Raw genomic sequence first — 26,875 nt, 5'->3', positions numbered from 1 at the left:
TATCCTGGCTCTGACTTTGTTGAAAGGGTCAACCCTGTCTCTGAGCAGCCAGGTCAACACCTAGAAGTGACGTGGGTCATTTTGGGCATCCCTCTCCCCAGACACCTGGAAGTATGTTCATAGGGGCTGTTTGTATGGGCAGTGAGATGATACATATCCCTGGAGTTGAAGCAGCCATGGTTAACAGACGGCTACTAATCTACACTGCTATTAGAGACTTACTAGATTCATATTTTCAGATTTCACCTGGAGAGAGGAGCTTGACAAGGAAGTATTTCTTAAGGAGAGAGTCTCCTTAAATAAGGGCCTTAACTCTTTTATACAGTAAAACCTTTTGTTTTTGGTACTTGATAACTCTTCATTTCACTTAATGTCCTATTCATGCTATTAGCACTGTTGTTTGTTCTGGTCTTACTCCTGACCTTGTACTAGCCTCTCTCTGGTGATTTTGGTGAGAGGCAGAAATTTCTTTCTTTCTTTTTTTCTTTTTTCCAGTTCTTCCTGTAATTGCAGGAGGGCCAAGTCATGATGCTTCAGCATATTGCTGGTTGCCATTTCCTCCTGGTTCTAGCATTCTCCGCCTGTAATACCAGTCTCTGCAGACCACTGATGAGCTTTTTGTATTTATTCCCTGGTTGGCTGAGTACAAGGTAGAAGGGTCTTTATAGTATGAGAGAATGGTAATTCTTGAGCTTCAGAATTCTAAAATCTTTGTTTCGTCATGTAAATTCTGTTTCTTTGAAAATGAGCCTAGGCAAGATGTTAAAGCAACATTGGTGTGTTAAAGCAACATTGGTGTATTCGCAATCCCCTAAAGTTCTGAGTAGGCATATCCAAACAGTTGACAAATTATCCAGTGAATCTAAATTGATGAGTAACTGATAGAGACATCTCTGTGGGGGAGATACACAGGGGTATTTTTATTTCTATTTTGTGGTTTTAAAAACTTTTCCTAGGGGCTGCTGGGTGGTGCAGTCAGTTAAGTGACCCACTTCAGCTCAGGTCATGATCTCACAGTTCATGGGTTTGTGCCCATGTTGGGCTCTGTGCTGACAGCTTGGAGCCTGGAATCTGCTTCAGATTCTATGTCTCCCTCTTTCTCTGCCCCTCCCCTGCTTGCACTCTGTCTCTCTCTCTCAAAACTAAATAAAACATTAAAAAAAGGTTTTTTTAAACAATAAACCTTTTTCTATAAACACATTGTTTTTATAAGCTGGAAAAGCTTCATTAAATTCTAGTGTTTTTTTTTTTCTGGTGAAGTTCACATAACATAAAATCAACCATTTTAAAGCAAACAGTTTGGTGCCCTTTAATGCATTCACAGTGTTGTGTGACTATCATCTCTATCTAGTTCTATACTGTTCTTTTAAATTTTAAATTTAAGCTATTTGTATTTATATATCAATGTCATTTGTTGCCTCCAAATGGGTAAATGGGATTCTTTTCACAGTTTACTCTTTTAAACATTTTATGTTTTGTACCACATAACATACTACCCATTCAAAAAAATTTTTTAATTCAAACTTTTGAAAGTAAAAGATCCGTTTCTTAGCTATCCATCCCAGCAAACTTTCCCTTCCCATTCAATGCTTATGACTCTCTTTCTACCCAGTGGTACTCTCTGGTCATATGATGGCCTGAATAAAACATTTTTGATTTCCCATTAAACATGATTTAGTCTGTTAGGTTTTAGATTTAAATTTATATCCAATTTACTGTATGAATAGTTTACTATGTAAATTTACTTTATAAATTACATCTAATTTATATACTTAAATTTAAATTTTGATCGCAATGGAATATAATGGCATTGTATTAAGCTTGCAAGTTTCTGAGAAGTTTTACAGTGAACTGAATAAAGGATGATAACAGCTTCAGTTTGGGTGGATGACATTTGACTGGTGGGTGGAGAATGGTCAGGGTTGACTTCCTGATGGATATCTTTGTGTTTCACATGGTCACGCATACTGTTTTACAGCGAGGCTCTCTTCTTAGTGAGCCTGCAATCCAGGTGAGAAGAAAAGGAAAAGGAAAACAGATTTGGTCTTTAGAAAAACTGGACAACAGATTGCTGGATATGAGAGACCTTTATCAGGAGTGGAAGGAGTGTGAAGAAGATACTCCAGTAAGTTGTCTGAGAAAAATGACCTAACCAGTAGTCAATTTTAGAACCAAGCAGGAAAGAGCCTAACTGTTTTAGGGAAAAACTGTTCATTTTTCTAAAATAGTAATCCTTTTTCTAGAATAATACCTTCTAAATAAATAAGGTTAAAAATAATTTTAACCTTCTAAATTGTTTTGCTAATCAAGAATCTTCTTTCCTCTCCTCATTTTGTGGATTACTTGTAGAATCTTCTACATTCCATTCTGACATCTGAAGTTGTCATGAGTGTCTGCTCCTGTGCAGGACTGGGAATTTACTTAGGAAAGAGACCATGCCTTATTATCTCTCTTCCTACTTTTCCACACATCTAACTCAGCAAATAGTATCCTACAGTATCTCTTTTTTGAATAGAACATGAGTGATACCTTAATATTTATACTATTAAGAGCAGATTTTGAAGGCATTTTGATCCTAAAGTGGATAATATAGAGCTGTACTCTGGAACTTTCTCTGCAAGTTGCAGGTTTTCCCATTTAGGTTAGCCACATACTTGTGCATATTTAATACAAATACATATTATCTATATTTTTTACAACTTTCAACACGCTAGTCTTGTTTCCACATAGAGTTGTTTACTTCCTTAGCCTCTTGTTTTTTTAAAAAAATGTTTATTTTTCCAGATTGTCATAAAAATGGCTTTTTATAGTTAGATGACATTTTTCCTTCATTTCTTTTCTTTTCTTCTGTATTTCTCTTGTATTTCAGCCTAGATATAAAACAACATTAACAAATTACAAAAAAGCAATCCACTCTTGCATATGGGGGTCAGCTCTCGTTAGCAGCACCATTATCTTATGGTTTGGCAGCAACAAGTGGCATAGATATGAGTGACGACTGAGGAGCACTTTTGTACACTCGACCTCTTTTTCTAGCCAGTGTGTGCTATTTTCATGGCAAGACTTCCACATAAAGGAGAAGAAATAAAGTAGTGCCCTACTGAGATGGCTCTATCATGGGTGGAGGATGCTGATCCCCATTCTGATGGGCATGAGGAAGAGAGAGTGGGTATGATCCAGTGTTGTACTTAAGCTGAGTTTGATGACTTTCTTAGCGGCCATGAAAAAGTGGTAGTAGGTTGAATTAATTTGTTTTAAAAAGTGATTTCTGAAGTTGCGATGTCCTGAATCTCTTTAAAGGTCATACGGTCCTACTTCAAGCGTGCTGATCCATTCTATGATGAGCAGGAAAATCACTGTCTCATTGGGGTGGCGAATGTCTTCCTCGAGTCCCTCTTCTATGATGTGAAGTTACAGTATGCTGTTCCAATTGTCAACCAGAAAGGAGAGGTTGGTTTTCTCTTCATGCCTTGTATTCTGCCGAGAAAAGTTTAAGAAACATTAGGGTGGTGGCCGTATTTTGTTGTGTCTCTTTTTCATCAATAATAAGCGTTACTTATGTGTATTATTAATATCTGTGTTTCCGTCTGCTTGGTGGTGAGTATTCCAAGTATGTTGAGGGAAAGTAACTGTTAGAACTTATGCTTCTAAATTCTCATTTACCATTAATGCAACCACTTGACTATAAAACAGGAGAAATAACAAAATCCAGGAAGAGTACCTGCTTTTCCTCTCTTGTTACAGGTGGCAGGTCGGCTGCATGTAGAGGTGATGCGGATCAGTGGCGACATTGGGGAAAGAATTGCCGGGGGTGATGACACCGCAGATCTCTCCTGTGAAAAGGAAGCCCAGGAGAATAGACTTGTGTGCATGGTAAGCCCCAGTTAATTTAGAAGTGGTGGACATATGGTGTATTTGAAGATTGTGGGCATTTAGACAATAAATATTGTGTTCTCTTTTGAATTTTAAAATACCTGTCTCTAAATAAATCTTTAGTATTGGTATTCTGGAGACCGTATTTCATCATATATACTGATTTACCAGTGAGGCACTTCCAGTGACTTCCTCTGTGAAGTTTCAGATAAGTCACCTCTTTCTTCTGGGCGATTCTGCTCCAAAGTTATATGGATTTATGTTTATATGAACTTCTCTGTAGAGAAACACTGGTTTTTTTCACATGAATTTCTTCCTCCTATTGGACCTCTTGACTTCTGCTGATGCTAGAGATTTATCCCAGTCTTGTTTCTGTTCCTAAGCTCCTGTTATATAGAAGTCACCCTTCACATGTTTTTCCACTTGTTTTTTGTTCCCCTTACCCCTGTGCCTTTGTGTGTGCTATTCCAGCATTTGCTGATCCCAAACCCTGCTCTTTCTGGTCTTTCTTTGCATGCCATTCATAAGTACTGTTGAGTGTTATCTGTCAGACTTCGTGCTGAGACTATAAAGATGAATAAGACAGGATTTTTGGTGTCCAGGGGCAACCTGTGTAGTTTGTGTGTGTGTGGAGGGGACACACAAGAGTCCAATATCATGTGACAATTAATTCAGAGAGTAAAGTCTGAGGAAAATTTCTGGAAGTGAGACTCAGAGAGAACTTGAAGCAGAGGAGCATGTGATATAAACCTCTTTCTCCATAGGGTACTGTGGTATTTTCATGGGTGATAGCTAGGTAGATCTTAAGTAGGTCATTACATTCCTGAACTCCCACCCAATCAGTGTAGTTAGTACCATCTCTGTCACTCATTACAACAATGAAAAAAACCCCTTATATATTTCCAAGCACACTCTAGTTGGGCCAGTGTGTCATTAATTGAGAATCTCTGTAGGACCCAGTTAAAAGGGTTTTCAAGGAAGAGATATCCGCTGGTTATAAGACCAGTATATAAGTAAGAAGGCGGCCATTAAAAGATGCAGTGAAGGAAGCCTAAACTTAACTCGTATTTCATAAGCCATCCTTGGTCCAGTTCCATGTCTCAGTAAATATTTCTGGAATTGGAGTTACTGCCGAAAGGAGTAAGTGAGGCATTCGCTGTGAGCTATAGGGAAGCTGCATACAGCTGTTAAAGATGTGCTCCTTTCTGTGGGTCTTTGTATGTATGAAGAAGGCCTTGGGCGTTTAAGTCAGATACTTCAGAATGTGGGGGGGGGAGGGGAATTCTCAATTCACTAAAAGGTTAATCCTTATTGTATTATTCTTGATGCTAGAACATTTTCTCTGAGGTTGTATGGTTATCAAAGGTTGAGACATAGGCTTGATGACTCAATAATGACTCCTTTTAAAAGTGATGGACTAGTAAATGCAACTCTGTAAAAGTTTACCATCAGTAAGGTAACATATACGGATACAGTTGCACTTGGGAAAGTCAGAACTGAAAAAGTAGTATATAGTGGGTAACATAAGCTTTAAAAAAATAATTTAAAATAGCTTCAAAAAAATTTTAATGGAAGATATCAAACATAAAAAAGTAGTGAGAAAAATGTTATTGATCCCTATTCACCCTCCCTCCACATTATCAACTCATGGTCAGTCGTGTCTCATTCATATGCCCAAGCTGCTCTGTGCTGTCTGTTTCCCCTGGATTATTTTGAAGCTATTCCAGACATCATGTTTCATCTGTAATAGTGAGTATGTATCTCCAAAAGAAGAGTACTTAAAAAAATAACTATTGTACCATAATCTAAAATTAATACTTTCTTGGGGCGCCTGGGTGGCTTAGTCGGTTAAACGTCTGACTTTCACTTAGGTCACGATCTCGCGGTTCATGGGTTCGAGCCCTGCGTCAGGCTCTGTGCTGACTGCTAGCTCAGAGCCTGGAGCCTGTTTCAGTCTGTGACTCCCTCTTTCTCTGACCCTCCCCTGCTCACGCTGTCTCTCTCTCTCTCTCTCCTAGAAATAAATAAAACATTAAAAAATAAATAAAATTAATACTTTCTTAATATCCTGATTTACCCAGTCAGTGTTCTTGATTGGCTTGGCTTGTGTGATGTGTCACTTAAATCTTAATCTTTAGGCACTGGTGCTGGCTTGCTTCCTCTCCTATTCTCTCTCTCTCTTACCCTATAGTTTCTTTAAAGTAGAAACTGGCTTCTTGGTCTTGTATTATCTCATAATCTAGATTTTGCTGATTGGCATTATTTAATGTATTAGGATGTGTTGGCTGTACATTGGTAGTTAGGTATGAATGTGATAATATGGGGAAGGGGTGTGCAAGGGCATTTTATAGGTGGTGATCTGTTCTTCCATCAGAAGTCATATTATGTCTGTTTTTCTTTTGGAGATATTAGCAATTATTGATGATCATCACCTAAATATTTCATTAGGAGTTAGAAAAGAATGATACTATAATTCTGTCACCCCTCATTTATTAGCTAGAATTATTCTCTAGATTCTTGGGAGGGAGGCAAACCATAAGAGACTCTTAAATACAGAGAACAAACTGAGATTTGATGGGGGGAATGGGGGAGAAGGGAAATAGGTGATGGGCATTGAGGAGGGCACTTGTTGGGATGAGCACTGGGTGTTGTAAATAAGCAATTAACCATAGGAATCTACCCCAAAACCAAGAGTACACTGTACACACTGTATGTTAGCTAATTTGATAAGAAATTATATTTAAAAAACAGAATTCTCCTCTCGATTTTAGAGAGAATCTTCCTATTATAGCAGCTGTTTTGTTCATACAGATTCAGTTTGTACAGGAAAGGCAGGGTAAATGTTCCATTCTTTTCTCCTTTTTTTAAAAACAAATTTTCAAAAATAATTAATTGCTTTTCCCACTAACATACAAAACTGGCCAGTGTTTTTTTTTTTTTTTTTTTTTTTAGTCCAAATGTTTTTGTGAACTCTTCGATTTAAACATTTTTTATGTGTTTCGATCCATTGTATTTATTACCTATATTGAAGCTCAAATGATCCCAAAACCTCTTTGGGCTCCTCTTTAGTTGTCTCTTGAGTCCTTTGGACATAACCTGAACCCTCATAGACTGTGCCACTAGCTTTCTTGCTTTCTGGTGTGGTGAATATTCTAGTTTCATCCTGGACATTTCCTGTCCCAGACCTGGAGTCAGCTATTTCTCCAAGGAGTCTGGTTCCTTTCAGTGGGAAGTGTTTTTTAGACCATATTCTAAGCATATAAATAGTCTTTTGTGTAAAATGAAGAAGACAGACTATATGACAATAAACAAAATGTTGGTGAGAGAAACAAAAGAAATCATCCTGGGACACTTAATAATAATAGATGATAAGTATCGCCAGCTTATAAAAGCAGTCTGGATTTATTTTTTTGTGGTGGAAGATAAATGTGCACATATTCGCATATTGGTATTTTCAATTACATCAAATTAAATTAGTATATTTCAAAACCCCAAACAATTTGTCTTCTCAAATTCCTGGACTTTTTACTGAGCAGTGTCAAGTCGAAATCTGTGATATTCTGACACCTTGTGGTGATTGTGACTTCTGTATGCAGAAACTTAAAAAGCAAAAAGACCCAAAAACTATGATCTGGATGTCAGGATATTCCTCATTCTTGATATTCTTTATTCCTGGCAGTCTTATTCCTGATTAGCTGCCTGTAGGATATAGTTCAGCGTATGAAATCTTTTTAATTTATTTCAACCTTAAAATTGAGATTGATTTCTAAGAGAAAAAATTGGCTTTCCGATGGAATTTTATCACAAAGAATATGTATCGAACATCTGTCCACTCAGTGCTTTGATTTTTTTTCGTCTCATTCCATTGGTATGGTCAGTACTCAAGCCAACATTAGGTAGCTGTCCTGTTTCACATAGGAAAGATCTCAACCTGAGAAAACCAAGAATTTAATCTGCTCAAAAGCAGAAGCTAACATGTGACAGAGATTTTTATTTAGATTTATGTTCTACAAAAATCTTGTAATCTTCTCAAACACCACATTGTCTCACCTTAAAGAATATAATAAAAAATTTTAAATACTTAATGAAAAAATGATCATTTTTTAAGTTTAACAAAAAATTAATTGCCAAACACTGATTCCTCTATTGGGTTTGGATGAATAAAATACATTAGTTAGTCTATCTTTTTTGTAGCCTGTCCAGGGAATTGCTATCTGAAAGTTTCAAAGTCTTGTTGCCATTGTTCGGAATAATGAAGAATAATAGTTCTCCACCATTGCTTACCTGTTGTGTACCTGGTGTAGGAGAAAATAGTCCTCTGCTTTGCTTGGTATTCTGTGTTATTATTAATGCTTCCTGAAATGTTAAGATGCTTATATTTGTAGTTGCTGAACTACACCAACTTCTGCCACATATTCAAGTTTATTTTTATTAAATTTATTTACTGGAGGCACAGTGCATCATACAACATGTAGGAAGTGACTAGGTGAAGAACATAACAAATAATCAGTCTTCAGTCTTGAAAGTCAGCCCCTAATCATTTATAAAATCAGAATTTAGTTTTGCTCAATTAATTTTAGAATTTATTTCCATAATAGAGGAGTTTTGGAATGTCACAACTTATCACAAAAATTCCAGCTTAAAAATCAACTTGACACTGCCTGCCAAAAGAAATATTTAGAATATTTGCTTTAAAATCCATTATGGGTGTTTATTCCTGGCACATTTGGTCTGATTAGACATGTATTTCTTCCTCCTTCCCTCCATCCCTCTGTCCCTCCTTCTTTCCCTCCCTCCCTGCCTCCTTCCTTCCTTCCTTCCTTCCTTCCTTCCTTCCTTCCTTCCTTCCTTCCTTCCTTCCCTGCTTCCCTCCTTCCTTCCCTCCTTCTTCTCCTTTGTTTAGTAGGCTTCATGCTCAGTGCAGAGCCCAAAACAGGGCTTGAACTCATGACCCTGAGATCAAGACCTGAGCTGAGATCAAGAGTTGGACACTTAACAGACCAAACCACTCAAGTGCCCTGGATTAGACATATTTCTAATTGCATGTTGTTATCACAAAAGCCTACAGTCCTGTAGTCCAGGGCGCATTATTTTTGATTCATCTCTTCCTTGAATCTGTGTGGAGGAGGCAGTCAGTAAGAGTTGGTACAGAGATGGTCATCATTCACCATCTTTAATCTCCTCCATTTATCCCTCCAGATACTCAAAGTATCATTCCCAATGCATTTTAAATTTTCCCAGAAAATCCTCTAGTAGCATGTAACATTCTATCCAAGAACTTATTCTTTTTTATTCTTTAAAATACCAAATAAATGTTTTTCACCCTTTACTGAATATTTCTTATTGGCATGGATGCTGATTTTGTTCTTCATTCATCATTCTTAACACTCTTATGTTCCTTTTTTTTTTAACGTTTTATTTATTTCTAGGAGAGAGAGAGACAGCATGAGCAGGGGAGGGTCAGAGAGAGAGGGAGTCACAGACCGAAACGGGCTTCAGGCTCTGAGCTGGCAGTCAGCACAGAGCCCGATGCGGGGCCCGAACCCATGAACCGCAAGATCATGACCTAAGCGAAAGTCGGACGCTTAACCAACTAAGCCACCCAGGCGCCCCAACACTCTTATGTTCTTATGACATATCCATAGTTAGCCAAATTCGTATCATTGAATGGTGTTGATGTTTGAGAACTTTCATTTCTGAGTTGTTAATAATAATAATAATAATAAGAAGAAGAAGAAGATGATGATGAAATTGATGGTGATGATGATGTTTTTGTTATAAGAAGCTAGATTTGGCCTGTAGATACTTGAAAACATCCAAGTCAATGTCGTGTTACCCTTTGGTCAACCTCTTACTAAATATGACAGTTGTTGTCACCCTTTCACAGATGCAGAAATAGCACCTCTGAATGAATGGGATTTGGTCAACAAAAACCAATAGTTGGCGACACGGTCAAGACTAGGGCCCGTCTCTGACTCAGAGGACTTGTTGCACATTTTCTGAGTTAAAAATAAATAGAGCCTTCCTTTTCCTTCAGGTTAAAATACTTCAAGCCACTGGCTTGCCACAGCATCTGTCCCACTTTGTGTTCTGCAAATATAACTTCTGGGACCAACAGGAGCCAGTAATTGTTGCACCCGAAGTTGATACCTCCTCCTCCTCTCCGGTCAGCAAGGAGCCTCAATGCATGGTTGTCTTTGATCACTGCAATGTAAGTTTGTTTTCCAGACTTGGTCAACATTTAAATACCTTGGCAAAAACAAAACTGTAAAATGAGCATTATTTTGTTGAATAATTTGGTATCAATATATATCTTTTAAAAAATTTTTCTTACATTTTGAGAGAGAGAGCACTTGCAAGGAGGGGATTAGGAGAGGGAGAGAGTCCTAAGCAAGCTCCATGCTCAGCACAGAGCCCTACTTGAGGCTCAGTCTCACGACCATGAGACCATGACCTGAACTGAAATCAAGAATCAGATGCTCAACTGACTGAGCCTCCCAGGCGCCTCTTCCTTATAGTTTTCTTAATAATATTTTCTTTTCCCCAGTTTACTTTATTGTAGGAATATAGTATAGAATATACATAATATACAAAATCTGTGTTAATCAACTGTTTAGGGACACGTGAGTGGCTCAGTCAGTTAAGCGCCTGACTTCTACTCACGTCATGATCTCATAGCTCGTGAGTTCGAGCCCCATGTCAGGCTCTGTGCTGACAACTCAGAGCCTGAAGCCTGCTTCGAATTCTGTGTCTCCCTCTCTCTCTGCCCCTCTCCTGATTGCACTCTGTCTCCCTCTTTCTCAAAAATAAACATTAAAAATTTGGAAAAATCTGTATGTTAGTGGTAAGTCTTTCTGGTCAACGGCAGGCTATTAGTAGTTCAGTTTGGGGGGAGTCCAAAGTTCTGTGTGGAGTTTTGACTGCATGGGGTTTCGGTGCTTGTAATCTTTACATTGTTCATGGGTCCACCATATATATTCTTCTCAAAGGAATCCGTGTGTTGAGTTAACTCGAGTACTAGAGAGATTATCATCTAAAAATTGTAAGAAACTAGTGTTTTTGAGAAAATGAAGATAGAAAAGAGACAATAATGAGATTTAATGAACACTTGATACCCTGCTAGGCAGTTTATATTATTCTTCATCTGATCTTTACCACTGTTGTATGTGATGATAGTGCTTTTTTGTTTTAGCAGAAGCAGCCAGTTCAGAGAGGTCAGTTTACCTGTGACAAGTGATTAGAAGAGCCAGGATGGTCAGACTGTCTTTTCTTTTTTTCTACTGAACCGCAGTTGATCCGTCTTATTTCTTTCAAGAGAGAGGTCTCTTTCTCATCTGTTTAAAACATAGAAATACCTTTAGTGTGTTAAAGATCAAGAGAACGTGTGGATTTTGTGACTTTTTAAAATAAACTATTTTAGAGCTTAATAATTATTGCAAAATGCTGTCATATATCTTGTAAAGATGGGCGTATTAGGAGAAATTTTAAAATTTGTGTGGATTTTTTTTTGCACTGATAATCATTATTTATTCTTGCTCTCCTGTTATTGGAGATAATTAGTGTCCTAAAAGCTAGGGGAAATTGTTAGTCTAACACCGTTACCTTATTGCACGTCATAACTTTTATATCAAGACATTGTAGATCATTGCTGGAAATCTTTTTTTTTTTTTTTTTTTAAGTAGGCTCCATACCCACTGTGGGACTTGAACTCACAATTCCAAGATCAAGAATCGCATGCTCTACCAGCTGAGCCAGCCATGTGCCTCTCATTCTTGGAATTCTTAAGATAATTATTTATACTTTAAAAATAGCTTCCCAAGATACAGAAATGTTGATGCATNAATTTTTAAAAAAAAAAAAAAAAAAAAAAAGCTTCCCAAATATTGCTAACAAAATAGAATACTGTGCTGGCCTTTCACAACAGATTTTCAAGGTGAAAAGTTTTTTTTAAAAAAAAATCAGAGTTACAATTATGTTTAAAGTCAAGAACCTTAGAGCTTCTGAGCACTCATTATGCCTGTTAGATGACAGTTCTGTTTTATAACTAAAACACTTCTGATGATGGTAGGTATAAGTAATCATAAGGTTACCAGAAGATATTTCCTCTTCTGTAATTTTCTTTCAGGAATTTTCTGTTAACATTACTGAAGACTTCATTGAGCATCTTTCAGAAGGGGCATTGGCAATTGAAGTATATGGCCATAAGATGAATGATCCTCGGAAAAACCCAGCCTTGTGGGATTTGGGGATTATCCAAGCAAAAACACGTAGTCTTCGGGACAGGTGAATTTTAGATACCATCTGATTCCATTTATAGTTTTAAAGAGTTGCTAGAGAAGAATACTGCCATTATAAAAGTAACCTTTTCCTGAGCATTACTAGTATTTAGGGATAGATAGTATTATTTCCAGGGTATTTAAAGCACAGTTAAACTTCCTTGGAGGAGTGAACTTGGAAGAGTGAAGGAAGATAAGTTAAAAGTGTGGGTAGTTAAGAATAAAAAGTGAATGAATTTTTGGAGAGTAGTTGCTTATCATTCTGAATTACTTCTTTTTTTTTTTTTTTAAAGTTTATTTATTTTGAGAGAGACAGGGATGGTGCAAGCAGGGAAACAGCAGAGAGAGAGAAGTGGAGAGAAAGAATCCCAAGTAGGCTCCACGCTGCCAGCGCAGAGTCCAATGTAGGACTTGAACCCATGAAACTATTGAGATTTTGACCTGAGCTGAAACCAAGAGTCGGAGGCTTAAATGACTGAGCCACCCAGGCATCCCATTCTGAATTACTTCTAATTAATCATTAGAGGGAGAATGGATCATGATATACCTTAGTATTCAGGTTTTACTTATTTTGTCTTTAGCTCAAAGTTCTTTTGAAATGCCATCAGTCATTGCTTCTCAGCCTTTTGGCTAAGATCAAGTGTGAAATGCCATCCGTCATAGAAGGAGGCAGGCTTATTTGTTGACCAGGATTTTTAAAAAGAAGAGTTGAAAGGGAATGACTGAAAGAGTATATATTTGTGCTTTTCATCTTATTATAGAAGAGAACCAGATTTTCTTTTCTTGCATGTAGAAAGTTTTAGCAACTCCTAAACTTAGACATTGAGATTTTTTTCTTGCTTCTTTTATTAACTTAAGCAAAGATACTTGTCAAGTTACTAAAGCATATATAGCACTACCTTTATCTATGAAAAGATAATCATGGTACTTGCTTCTGTACATCTGATTACCGTGTTTGGATTTTTGAATAACCACTTTGAAATAGATTTATAATTATATCTTTTTTTTAACGTTTATTTTTTTTTTGAGAGAGAGACAGAATTCAAGCAGAGGAGGGGCAGAGAGAGATACACACACACACAGAATCCGAATCAGGCTGCAGGCTCTGAGCTGTCAGCACAGAGCACAGTGCAGGGCTGGAACTCATGACCCATGAGATCATGACCTGAGCTGAAGTCAGACGCTTAACTGACTAAGTCACCCAAGCTCCCTGTTATCAATGAAATAAAGAACTATTTCTAGTTCTGATGTTAAATTTGTTTAACTTTGCTTTTAATTATATGTGCTAGTATGTGTTTGTATATTACCCACTGAATCAGATCATTCTACTGAATTATTCTGTTTGGAGGTCATTATCATTGTTAGTTGTCATGTGAAGAATCCTAAGCTGTCTGTGTTGAACTAGAAATGTATGATTTTCCAAGAACTTCACCTATTTCCTAGATGGAGTGAAGTCACCAGAAAAGTGGAATTCTGGGTCCAAATCTTGGAACAGAATGAGAATGGTGAATACTGCCCTGTAGAAGTGATTTCTGCAAAAGATGTGCCAACAGGAGGAATCTTTCAACTCCGGCAGGTAACAAAATTGTGAATATTATCATTCTGAATGTTAACATTAAATTCTTTGGCACCATAAAGCTTAATATTGGATTCCTATTAACAGAAATGTTAGTGATAATGAAATCTAGACTGGCCAAGTCCATTTTTTGTATTAAAATTGTCTCCTACTTCATGTCTATTTTCTTTCATTTAAAAAAATATTACTGTGTGGGGCACCTGGGTGGCTCAGTCAGTTAAGCGTCTGACTTTGGCTGAAGTCATGATCTCACGGTTCGTGGGTTCGAGCCCTGCATCGGGCTCTGTGCTCAGAGCCTGGAGCCTGCTTTGGATTCTGTCTCTCTGTCCCTCCCTGACTCATGCTCTGTCTCTGTCTCTCAAAAATAAATAAATGTTAAGAAAAAAAAATTACTATTTATAATATTTTAAAACCAGCATCTGATAGGTTTACGTAAGAAAAAAGGTAAGCTGAAAGAACAACTTAGAACTGAATTGTGGGCAACAATAGAAACATCAGGCAGCATTAGAATATTTATAAAGACATGGAAAAGCACTGTGACATGGTAGAAAGAACAGGCACTTCACAGTCTAACATGCCAGGGTTCAGTTCTGGTCTCCCACGGCCTAGCTATAAATCTGTAAGCAAGGTCAGTCACTTCTCAGAACCTTTCCTTGTAGAACAGGTGTGAGGTTTAGAGATACTGTACATGAAGCACAGTGCTTAATACTTGGGGAGGTAAAAGGGCTTTTTTCCCTCTGGACACCACCCAATTCTCTGATTCTCTGTAGACACCAGTTGGGTGTCCTACAGTTCAGTTTGGTTTGAATTGAAACCTCAGTTCACCCAAAGTTAGTGTCAGACTCCACAGGTTTAAAGGCTCAGACTTCAGCACAAGATTGCCCTTACTTCAGATGCCAGTTGCAAGTATCTGGTCCTCAGTTCTATCCAACTTGGCTACAAAGTCAGGGTTCGCCCAACTTTCCTCCCCTTTACTTACTATTTCCCTGTTTTTTAAATAAAGAATACAGCTCAGGAATAGCCAGATGGAAGAGTTGCATGGGACAAAGTATGGGAGGAGGGATAAGGAGCTTCTGTGTTCTCTCTGTGTATGCCGCCCTCCCACCACCTTGATTTGTTCACCAACCAGAGGCTCACTGAACCTCATTGTTTGTAGGTTTTTATGGATGGTCATTATGTAGGCATAACTGATGAATGATGAACTCAATCTCCGTCCTTTCTCTACTGTCTCCTGAGGTTTTGGGGTGGAGCTGACAGTTCCAGACTTACAGTCAAGGCTTCGGTTTTTTTGTTTTTTGTTTTTTGTTTTTGACTACTGGCCCCTCTCCTGAAGTTATCTAGGGGCTTGCCAAGGATCATAAGATTTAAAGTTGCATCATTGAAAGATACACCTATAATCATTATCACTCAGGAGGTTCTGAGAGTTTTAGGAGCTCTTGCCAGGATCTGAGGACAAATAAGTATCTTTCTATGGTACCTTAGGAGATGTTAAATAAATGCAGCTGAGTAGTTATGAATATTTGCTAGAAATCAATACAGCCGAGAAATATGTGGGAAATTTCACTTCACTGCAGGCAGACTGTAATCTTTAAAGTGTCTACGCTGCCAGCTACAGAGAGAATATCTTAATAGAATTTACATATAAGAGCTGGAAATACTGTTTTTTTGCTATACCTTACATTAATTCAATATTCAGTAGAATATTGTATTCTATGGTAGTTTCCATACTTTATTTATTTATTTATTTTTGAGAGAGAGAGAGAAAGAGCATGCATGTGTCGGAGGGGCAGAGAGAGAGGGAGAGAGAGAGTCCCAAGCAGGCTTCCAACCGGAGGCTCAATCTCACAAAACTGAGATCATGACTTGAGCTTAAATCCAGAGTCAGATGCTTAACCAACTCAGCTACCCAGGTGTCCCTAAAAGTTTCCAGACTTTAGAACAATAGTAAAGTATTGGAATAGCTTTTGAGAAATGAATGTTGAAATCATTCAAAGCAAAATATGAGAAATGATTAAAGGAAAAAGAAAGTTTGCTTAAATATTTAAGTTTCTGACTGTTTTAGAAGGAGAAAGGTGATAAGCATTTTTTCTCTGACCCTAGCAAACAAATATTAGCAAATTCATTCATACATGGGCAAAGATCTAAAAGCAAAAGGAAATTAGTTTAAATTATAACATCAGATATATACATAAAATAGGATTCTCAAGGGTGTGAGGAACATCTTTTTCTGAACATCTGTTACAGCTATATATATATACATACACACACATCTTCTTTGGATGCCTTAGAAACTCATTGCCTGGAAGGCAAGACCAGATAATTTCCTGTGGTTTAGTGTAAATAGAATAGATAAGTATTTGTCATATTTCTGACAACCTTTACTAAAAGTGTTAAAAGATGAGTTGAGTTTATCAGGAAGGGCTCTTTCTGAAGGGTATGGGTCTTGACCTGGATACTGAAACAGTAGAGCAAACGCTGGAAAGGTTTTTCATAAATAAATGGCAAGAATAAAGATGCAGTAGTTGGAATTAGGTAAGTGGGTAGAAGGTAATATTGTAGGAAGAGCTGGAAAGCAGTGACAGAGGAGGTTATGGAAACATGTGGCAGCTAGTTCATAGAGGGCCTTAGATGGTAGGTTCACTTGAATTTAATATATTTAAAAACCAGAATGTGCTGTTCTCAAAGAGGAAAGTGGCAGAGGAGAACCAATTAGGTTCATCATATAAAACTGACAGTCTTGTAAAAGCTCAAATATAAGCAGTTACACGAAGTTCAATCTGTTAGTTTAAGTATAGTGTTCAAAGCTTTTCTGTGAGACAGTAAGCTGTTCCAGGTCTTTTCTCTCCTTTTCTTCCTTCTGCCTACCTTGAACCCTCTCCCCACATAGTGCCTGTACTTCATCCTTCACATGTGGTCACCCATGGAGAGTAGGTTACTTTTGTCCTGGGGAAGTAAGCAAACAAATGTAGCTAATTGAAATGACTAAACTATTTTAGACAATTAAAATGTTTTCTGGGCTACTCTTTCCACAAAATATGTGATGCATAGTCCTTGGAAAATATTAAATCAAAAGACATCTGTAACCCATCTCTTAAAATCTAGCCTTCGGATTGATCATTGCCCAAGTTGATTTCCCTGATAATGCAGAGCTCTTGGGAATTAAAAATCTGATAGAAGAGGGGAAGAGTAACTGATTTAAAATTGTATATTCAAATTTCATTGTTCAAATTCCGTTTTACATCCCTAAAATTTATAAGCTAAATTTGAAGTCAGTAATTTGGGAATACTGGGAATTTCAAAATACTACTTCATTGTAAACATATAGGATCATGTAGTATTTATTATGAAAATATGTTTAAGAAGAAACAGCTTCTCTCTGTTCAATTCTTCATTTGGCAGCATGGTTTTAAATTGTTTGGGATTAGAGCAGTGAAGCCAGGACAGTGGTAATCATTTCTTACTTCTTACTCTGCTTATTTTTAAAAGTAGATCATACTTTCTATAATCTCCTCTTTTTTAAGTCTCATTTTAAGTCTCATTTAAGTTTCTTTTTTAAGAGTTTACCATACTCTTTAGTTTAATATATCATATATGTTTTTCTACAGCAATATTTTAATGATTGTAGAAATATTTTATATTTATATACTGTAGTTTAAGCAGTGGTCAATATTATACATTTATTATATCTAGTTTTTTGTTATTAACATTATTTTAATATCTTTATATGCCTATGTGATTATTTACTAGGAACAGGTGCCTAGAAAGTTGAATTACTGAGCCAAGGGATATTTATATTTTTAAGGCTAATTGTCTTGCAGAATGCTTTACCAATTTATATTTCCACCAACAATGTACATAATTGCCTGATTTATAACATTTGGGCAATTTTGAAAACTGCCTTTTTAAAATGTAATTGCTAGTTTATTAAGTTAAAATAAAAGTGAATTGTCCTTATTTTAATTGGCATTTATTTGATGATAAGTGAGTTGGACAGTTTTGATTGTCCCTTCCTTTTTGTACTTCCTTTGTTAGAATGTTTTCTCTTCATGTTTATTTTTATTGAAAAAATATGCAAGGCATATACTCCATGTCTGTCTACTTGCTGAAAAGGTAAATTGTTTTTCCTGATTAGTTTTTCAATTTGTAGTTTACTACTTCAAGATGTGGTGAGATAGGGTCTCCAAAGTTAAATGCTTTCTCGACATCCGCCTGTAGGGGTCTCTCTAAACCAAATATTTGAAAATTAAACTGATTTTAAGAAACTTAAATTTGTCTGTGATACAGGGACAGTCCCGGAGAGTCCAAGTGGAAGTGAAGTCTGTGCAGGAATCTGGGACTTTACCACTGATGGAAGAATGTATACTATCTGTTGGCATTGGATGTGTAAAAGTTAGAACACTCAGATCTCCCAAGACTCTTGAGGCCTTTCATGTAAGTGTCTGTTTCTGTGCCAGTTATATTCTTGGTGACAGACCCAATGAGATAAGAGAGTCTTTTTTTTTTTTTTTATGTTTTATTTATTTCTGAGCGAGAGAGAGAGAGAGAGACAGCCTGAGCAGGGGAGGGGCAGAGAGAGAGGGAGACACAGAATCTGAAACAAGCTCCAGGCTCTAATCTAGCTGTCAGCACAGAGCCTGATGCGGGGCTCGAACCCAGGAACCATGAGATCGTGATCTGAGCTGAAGTTGGCCACCTAACCAACTGAGCCACCCAGGCGCTCCGATAAGAGACTCTTGGAACTTGCCAAAAACTGCCTTCCATGAACACTTCTTTGAGTTTGTAATTTGTGCATCAATTTTTTTTGTTCTGTATTACTTTTGCATGAAATCAGTGCACCTGAACTAGGCTGTGGTTTTGCCTGGTACATGGCAAACTGAGGGTTAAGACATCTCAGCCTCCAGAAATTCCTCAGGTGCCTACTAGTGATTAACTTCCCCCATCACCCACCCTTCTACAGAAACCCCCTACTGGCTTGTAAAGACTATTTGCCAGCAGGTGTTTGATTTCTCCTGGGGAGTGGGACTATAAACCCAGCAGGGAAAGTATTGTACTGGTTCTTGAAAAGGTCAAATGTGTGTTCTTCACTTTCCTATGAGAAGCTTAAGGTTTTACTCCAACTTTCTGAAAACTATAAAGCCAAGAGTGAGGGTGAGCATAGGTGGGAGATGAAACAGTATATTCTTTAAATTAGAAAATATAAAGTATAGGAAAAGATTCTGGTTGTTGAGCAGAGCCTGATTCTTGGAAAAATAATTGTTTTCTTTATGGTGTAATATATTTTTTAGGAAGAAGAGGAAGACATGGACAGCTACCAGGTAAGAAAACACCTGTTAGCCTCATCAAATGAGCTTGATTAAAGCACGGAAGTACACATTCCTGAGTCTTACTATACTTTTATTTTATAATTACACAATTAATTTTGATTCAAATATTGCTGTTCTCAAGTTAAAACAGTTTTGTAGACTTATGTATAAGAAATCATTTGTGACTTTCATCGTTTTCCAAACCTGGAGCTCCCCATCCTACAGATTCATTTCTCCTGATCCTTTTCCTTGCACTCCTTCTCTCCTTGAGTAGAGTCACCCACCCTTTTCCCTCTAAGAGCTGTCTAATACTGAGCTTCTGTCAAGCCACGCTGCTTAGGTATTTTCCATCTTTTAAACCAGGTCTGCCTTTCCTACTTCCAAGAGTCACAAGGTTTGGTTTTGCCTCCTCCACCCTTCCTAATCCCTGCAAGATTTTGTTTATGTCTGTCAAGTTCTATCGTGTTAGTCTTGCTAGTCATTGCTTAGGACTGTCAGAGCTCTTTGGATCCTGATTATGTCATCCAGTGTAGTCACTCTCCTGGTTTTGCATCATTCTAATTTGATAAAAATGTCTGCCTTCCTATAAGTGACTGATAAAAATATTGTATCAGATAGGGTTAAATACAGAGTCCTATGGTACACAATAGAGACTTCTTTTAAGCTGACATTATTCCATTAATCACCGTTCTTTGGATGTGATATTTCAGTCATTTATGATTTCATTCAAGTAGATTCATTGCACATTTCTCCATCTTGTCCACAAGAATGTCATGAGCTATTTGGTTAAGTGCCTTAGTGAAACCCAGATACACACTGTATCCTCAGCATTCCACTGATCTACCCAGTCTTGTTAACTTTATTACAAAAGGAAATGAGGTGAGATTGGTATACAGTCAGGTGTTGACTGGTAGAGTCCTTAGTATGTTGGTAGCGCCCTCTCTCACCTCCAAACCACCCCACACACACAAAAAACAAGGGAGAGAAGCATTTACATGTTGTTTGTAGAGACTAGTGAAACATGTTGAAGGCTGAAACAAGTTAAGAAATTTGAGGAATTCTTATGATGGTTCCCAGGGATATAAATTTGAAGATTATTGAGTAGTATTTGTGATTTTTAAAAAATTTACATATTTTTGTATTAGTAATATATATGTTCAGTTTGGGGCTCGAACCTACGACCTCGAGATCAAGAGTTACATACTCTTCTGACTGAGCCAGCAAGACGCTCCAGTATTTGTGATTCTTATCCAGCAAAGGACTTTGTAGATCTTAGTTGTAAGTCTTGGAGTTCTGCCCCTTGAACCAATAGAAATAAAACTGGTTCTGGGTATCAGAGAATGTCCTTTCAGAAGCTGTCTCATTCTAGAACAACAGTTCTTTGATTTCTGAAACTTTCTGTTCTGAATAATGATTGGTGTTAACTAGTACTGCTGATAAACATATTAATGTGTAATGCTTTACAGTTTTGAAGACTTAGAGTAAGGTAGATAGAGCATTGGTTTCAAGTATTTTGTCTTGCCGTTATATTTGCCATAATTTCCCTCCTTTTCTTCCAGGATCGGGATTTAGAGAGACTGCGTAGAAAATGGCTAAATGCATTAACAAAACGTCAGGAATACTTAGATCAACAACTGCAAAAGCTTGTCAGTAAACATGGTAGGAAAAACAAATTGAATATTTACTCCCCACCCCTAATCTGTGCATAATTAATCTCTATTTGCAGCTACATAAATTAGAAGTAGATGAACACTTCAATAATGGGGATGGCGAGACCATAGGAATGTTTCTTATTTGTGTCATATCCTTTCAGAAAAAAATTTATTTAACTCTAATGATATCTTCCTATAGGTCTCCCCTCACCCCCAACAAAGAGAGAAAATATAGTATGTAAACACTGTCCTTCAAAAATAAATTAAGGAGGGTGCTAACATTTTTGATTTCTTATCTAAAAGCACTTGAATCCCTCAACTCTGGATGGAATTATTCATGTGCTGATTCCACGTTGGCCTACCATATACCGAAGATGGCTTTTCTGTAAGAGTACAGTCATCCTCTTACAGTTCATTTTTTATCATGATTTTTTTTATCACTCTAAAATAGAGAAGTAATAAGTTTTTGGTGAACCCTCATAAACGAGTGACTGAAGAGCAGGGAAATCCTTTTGATGCAACAGACAGAATGTAAATATCAAGTGAGAAATCTGTATTTGATCCTCATTCCTGACGTTCTAGATAAAACAGAGGATGATGCTGACCGTGAAGCTCAACTTCTAGAGATGAGGCTGACCTTGACTGAGGAGCGGAATGCAGTAATGGTCCCCTCTGCCGGCAGTGGCATTCCAGGGGCCCCAGCAGAATGGTATGAATGCCGTCATATGTCTTCTGACGTTCCAGATTGCGCACTGAGCTGCCTGCTTTCTGTATGAATTTTGATTGTGTTTCAGTTAATGGAAGACTCATCATAGCACAGGGGAAAATTTTTTGAATTAGAGGAAGTGTTAAATTATTTTCATGAATTGGAATAACTATGGCCTAAAACTGTGTTTTATTAAATAATATTGTTATTGGCCCATGTAATTAAGATTTCTGAGAATCTAAATCAATATTTAATACCACTGCACTTAGCATTAAAAAAAAGTTAATATGTTAATTACTTGGGTCATTCCCTTAAGAGACCATTCGGTCATAATAAAATTGCATCTCTGGGAGTTTTTGGTTTTGGTGCTGGCTTAAACTGTACTGTCAGCAAATGTTTTGTGCCACTTTATCGAAATTAAAAATAGTAAATTAAGCCATATGGGGCCCTTTGGTATGTAATTTCATAAGAAAGTAACTTTAAACAAGGGAGCTGTATTATAAACAGAAGACTGAATTCTAGTATCAGAACATATAATAATTATACACGAGAGCACCAATGAAAAGCAACAGCAGTTACAGGTCAGTTTAGGGGCATCTCTGATGTGAAATAATAACAAATACCCACAGCTATTATTGGCTTGACCTGTACTATTCTCAGTGTGGATTAACACTGTGTCTCAAAGTACATGCTGCTCAGAAAGTCTGCTTTATTCGAGATGCTCTTTGTTCATTATGTTTTAGGACCCCAGTTCCTGGGATGGAAACACACATTCCTGTTATATTCCTTGACTTAAATGGTAAGTTAGGAAGTGCTTTCTGAAGGCTTACCTCTGACAAATTAATGTCCAAGTAACACTTGGATTCTAATAAAGTTTGCAGTTAGGCCATTCTGTAAGCCTAAGATTAGGGTCTATTTTATGTATGCTGAGGGATACTGATACTTGACAAAGAATGAATTTTCTGTAAGAATATTTTTTGTAGTAGTGATAAGTATGTTTCATCATGGTGCGTTCTCACATTTCATCCTATAATCCATACAGTTGTGCATATACCTTGTTCTCATCATCATCAGGTTAGGATGTAGTGGTAGTGTTTTCCTGTACTTAAAATTATTTTCTTCTTTTAAGTCCTAAGAAAAGACTTCTCTCTGGAAAGAGATCCTTATGTAACATGCTTTATTTTATCTGGTGTTTTCTTAGAATTATCTAATAAATTTCTCAGTTTTTCTGTGACTTCTTATGTCTTTTCCTGCATTGCTTAATTATAAGAACCTGTCAATTTCTTCTGATGTTTTTCTCCTTCATGTAAAATATTTTGGATGTGGCTATATATTACCTATACTCTGTCCAAGGAAGGAAAATAAAAATGAAAAGATAGATTAAAAAGCTAAAAATAAGTTAGAAGCCCGCAGTTAAATTCCTAAATATCTAAAAACCATGTGTTAAAATTAACTATCCTAAATAGACAAGCTTGGATGTCCTCAGTGGTTTTCTTCCACCTTTCTGAATGTGAGTTATTATATCTGAGGTATTTAGCATTTTGTACTACTTAACTTATTTAGATATATGGAAAATTATTATATGCACAGAGTTAGCAAATAATACTTAGCCATTTCCACTGTCTGTTCACTTGATGGGGTTTCAGTGTTTTGCCACAGAACTCTACCCTACCTGTTCTCTTGAGCCTTGTATGCTGAGGGTTACTCCAGCCTATTCTTATGTGAGGTTCCTAGACAGGTGAGGTGCTCTTGTGTGTGCTTATGTGTGTATGTGGAGGAGGGTAAGAGTGGAAAAGAATAAGCTTATAGAAGACCTGTTTGTATGGATATTCCATGACATGGTCAAGAGCTTGTTCAGCCTTTTGCCCATTCTTGATCCACACAAGCCCACATACTAGAAAAGATACTTTTGGTATCTTTTCTTACTTGTGGTAACTCACAAGCTTAAGATGGTTAGGGGGTTGGGAGCTCCAGGCTTAGAACTAAGTAACTAAAGGGCCAGGGGGCAACCCTGAGTTTCTGGCTCATGGAGCCAATTGATTCTTTTGTTGAAGTTAACTGTCAGATAATTGGAATTACTCTCGCTTCTCATTTCTTCAATGCACTCAAAGATAGGGAATTTGGGTTATAATCCTATCATTAACATTTATGGGCTGACCTTGAATAACCTCTTGGGTATCTTGGCTTCATTTGTCTTCTATGTAAAATAAAGCATAAAGGCAGAAGATTGGATAAGATAATTTCTTGAGAGTCTATCCATCTCTAAGAACTGTGAACTGTTTAATGGTCCTCTTCCATGTCATGTAAGACTTTAGAGCCAAAAGCAAATGAAATTTGAGGCAGTAGAATTTTAATACTAAGCACATTGAAATTTAGCTGATAAGGGTTATCCTTTCAGATGATCTCTGTATTTAATGGAACTTCTTTGCTTTTAGCTGATGATTTCAGTTCCCAGGATAATCTTGATGACCCAGAAGCTGGTGGATGGGATGCTACACTCACTGGAGAAGAAGAGGATGAGTTCTTTGAACTCCAGATTGTAAAACAGCATGATGGAGAGGTAAACAGAGCAAATTAGGGAAAATCAGATGAAAAGTAGTCTTTAACCTTTCAATGAGTCTTTTGAAACAGTTAGCAATGTAATCATTTTAATGCTTACATTTGTCAAGATACATGAATGAAAACCTTTCATTATGACTTCCGGAAAGATTGGAACCACTTCCAGCAGGAGTAGACAGTCAGATTACATCCATTTACCATTTATTTCTCCTCTTGGTAAAGGATCCCTGTTAGTATTCATAGTTCAGGTCATCTTTGGTCCATTCTCTGAGGAAATGCCACTGAAGTACCTACAGGTAAAAACCAACATGATGTTTGAATGCTTTGAAATTCTTTAGTAAAGACTTTTTTTAAAGTTTGTTTATTTTGAGAGAGAGAGAGAAAGAGAACATGAGCAGGGGAGGGGCAGAGGGCGAGGTAGAGAGAGAATCTCAAGCAAGCTCTGTGCTGTCAGCACAGAACCTGATGTGAGGCTCGAACCCACAAACTGTGGGATCATGACCTGAGCTGAGACCAAGAGTCAGTCGCTTAACTGACTGAGCTACACAAGTGCCCCAGTGGTAAAGACTTTTTAAGAAGGGAAAAAAGATGAAGCCAGTGTGGCAAAATCTTGATACTGTTTGAATCTGGGTGATGGGTGTATAGTGGGGGCTTATTTTCTAATTTTGAGTATATTGGAAAAATGATAAAATAGTTTAAATAAGGAAAGCTGATGTGATGCGTAGGGCACATTATCACTTAGTGGTATTCCTAAGATGCAAAACTTTACTAGAAGGGAAAAAAGACAACAAGCCCAACTGTGATACATTCTATACAACAGTGGGCCTGCACCCTTCGTTAATGAGTCAGTGTCATGAGTGACAAAGAAAGGCTGGGGAACCATTCCAATTGACATGGACTACAGGGACATGACATCTAAATGCAGTTAGTGATCCTGGATTGGAGCAGCTGAAAGATTTGAATATGGACTATGTATTATATAATAGTATTGTGTTGGTGTTAAATCTCTTGAATATAATTGTCCTATGGTTAAGTCAGAGGATGTACCTGCTATTAGAAGATACTTGCTAATGTATATAGGCATGTAGAGTTAAAAGTCTGTAACTTACTCTAAAGTAGTGCAGCAAAAAAATAAGTACACTGCATGTGTATGTGTTGTGAGAAAGAGAAAGGAATAAGTGGCAAATATTAACAGCTGATGATTCTAGATGGAAGATACACAGGAGTTCATTGTCCTGAATTTGCATCTTTCCTTTATGTTTGAGCATTTTTCAAAATAAAAAGATTTTAAAAGCCAGCCAGCCAGGAACATCATGCTGTGTACTTCACAGATTAGGGTGATGGACACCACATCCTCATATCCCATAGCCTTTTAGGGAGGTTCTAGTCCATCTGCACTCATGACCAGCATGTAGGCCTGTAGCCAAGTCAAGATGTTTCCTTGTGAGGTTTGTTTGTTTGTTTTTCCCCAGGAGGAAAGGAAAAAGTATGCTCTTTCTGTCTCTGCAGGTGAGAGCAGAAGCCTCTTGGGACTCTGCAGTGCACAGCTGTCCCCAGCTCAGTAAAGGCACCCCTGCAGATGAGCGAGTGTATCTGATTGTGCGGGTGACAGTCCAGCTCAGCCATCCAGCTGACATGCAGTTAGTGTTACGGAAACGAATTTGTGTCAATGTTCATGGCCGGCAGGTGAGTCATTAATCCTTGTTGAAGAAATGACTGTATTTTTTTTTCTTTCTTACAAATAGTTTATAGTCAAGTTGGTTTCCATATAACACCCAGTGCTCATCCCCACAAGTGCCCTCCTCCATGCCCATCTCCCCCCTCCCCCCACATCCATCAGTCCTCAGTTTGTTTCTCAGCATTCAAGAGTCTCTCATGGTTTGCCTCTCTCCCTTTCCCCCACCATTTCCCCCCTTCTTCTCCCCCATGGTCCTCAGTTAAGTTCCTCCTAATCCTCCTATACGTGCAAACATATGGTATTTGTCCTTCTCTGCCTGACTTATTTCGCTAAGCATAACACCCTCAAGGTCCATCCATGTTGCTACACATGGCCAGATTTCATTCTTTCTCATTGCCATGTAGTATTCCGTGGTATAGATAAACCACATCTTCTTGATCCATTTGTCTGTTGATGGACACTTAGGCTCTTTCCATGTTTTAGCTATTGTTGAGAGTGCTGCTATGAACATTGGGGTACATGTGCTCCTATGCATCAGCATTTCTGTATCCCTTGGGTAAATTCCTAGCAGTGCTATTGCTGGGTCCTAGGGGAGTTCTATTGTTAGTTTCCTGAGGAACCTCCACACTGTTTTCCAGAGGGGCTGCACCAGTTTACATTCCCACCAACAGTGTAGGAGGGTGCCTGTTTCTCCACATCCTCGCCAGCATCTAGAGTTCTCTGATTTGCTCATTTTAGCCACTCTGACTGGCGTGAGGTGGTATCTCAGTGTGGTTTTGATTTGTATTTCCCTGATGAGGAGGGATGCTGAGCATCGTTTCATGTGTCTGTTGGCCATCTGGATGTCCTCTTTGGGGAAGTGTCTGTTCATATTGAAGAAATGACTTTAATCACAGGTCTGACGTGAGGGCCGGGCTGGGGAATGATTGTTGTGGCCTCTCATCCACGCAGACTTTGTGAAGCATCGAGCATTTTCTCTTCAGCATGACTGCTGCTGTCCTGTAACTGTGTCTGCTTCATCTGGCACATGCCATCCTGACTCCCTCCTAGACAACATTAAATTGTTACAGTGAGTCTTTATTATTACACAGTCACAAATTAACACCGTTCTTCTGGCTGCCACAGAGCCCAGTCAAAGTGAAGTTCACGGTTTTGTTTCGTTTGGGTCACACAAGATGTGAAGGTTCTCTACAGAGGGACATGTTACTCTCTGCTTTGCATACCTACCTTTCTTCCTTTTCAGTCATCCCTG

General features: G+C 37.8%; 1 protein-coding gene and 1 pseudogene across 2 annotated transcripts in view; both read left to right on the top strand.

Annotated features, from left to right (window-relative positions):
• KIF13B (kinesin family member 13B) overlaps positions 1–26,875 on the top strand; it is a 210,292-nt gene that overhangs the window by 126,190 nt on the left and 57,227 nt on the right. For both annotated transcript variants that reach the window (XM_077769703.1, XM_077769702.1), the window contains exons 19-31: positions 1,979–2,125; positions 3,301–3,450; positions 3,745–3,873; positions 9,911–10,084; positions 11,999–12,156; positions 13,593–13,725; positions 18,010–18,156; positions 19,011–19,040; positions 20,588–20,687; positions 21,263–21,389; positions 22,130–22,185; positions 23,822–23,946; positions 25,455–25,631. In XM_077769703.1, coding sequence (XP_077625829.1) covers positions 1,979–2,125; positions 3,301–3,450; positions 3,745–3,873; positions 9,911–10,084; positions 11,999–12,156; positions 13,593–13,725; positions 18,010–18,156; positions 19,011–19,040; positions 20,588–20,687; positions 21,263–21,389; positions 22,130–22,185; positions 23,822–23,946; positions 25,455–25,631 — 1,653 coding nt within the window. The remainder of the gene's footprint in view (positions 1–1,978; positions 2,126–3,300; positions 3,451–3,744; positions 3,874–9,910; positions 10,085–11,998; positions 12,157–13,592; positions 13,726–18,009; positions 18,157–19,010; positions 19,041–20,587; positions 20,688–21,262; positions 21,390–22,129; positions 22,186–23,821; positions 23,947–25,454; positions 25,632–26,875) is intronic.
• Positions 12,760–12,930, top strand: LOC144236122 (U2 spliceosomal RNA; annotated as a pseudogene).

Source organism: Crocuta crocuta, unplaced genomic scaffold, assembly GCF_008692635.1.
Source record: "Crocuta crocuta isolate KB4526 unplaced genomic scaffold, BGI_CrCroc_1.0 scaffold551, whole genome shotgun sequence".
Classification (NCBI taxonomy): domain Eukaryota; kingdom Metazoa; phylum Chordata; class Mammalia; order Carnivora; family Hyaenidae; genus Crocuta; species Crocuta crocuta.
The sequence above is the reverse complement of the archived record's forward strand: the minus strand, read 5'-3'. Positions and strand labels throughout refer to the sequence as shown.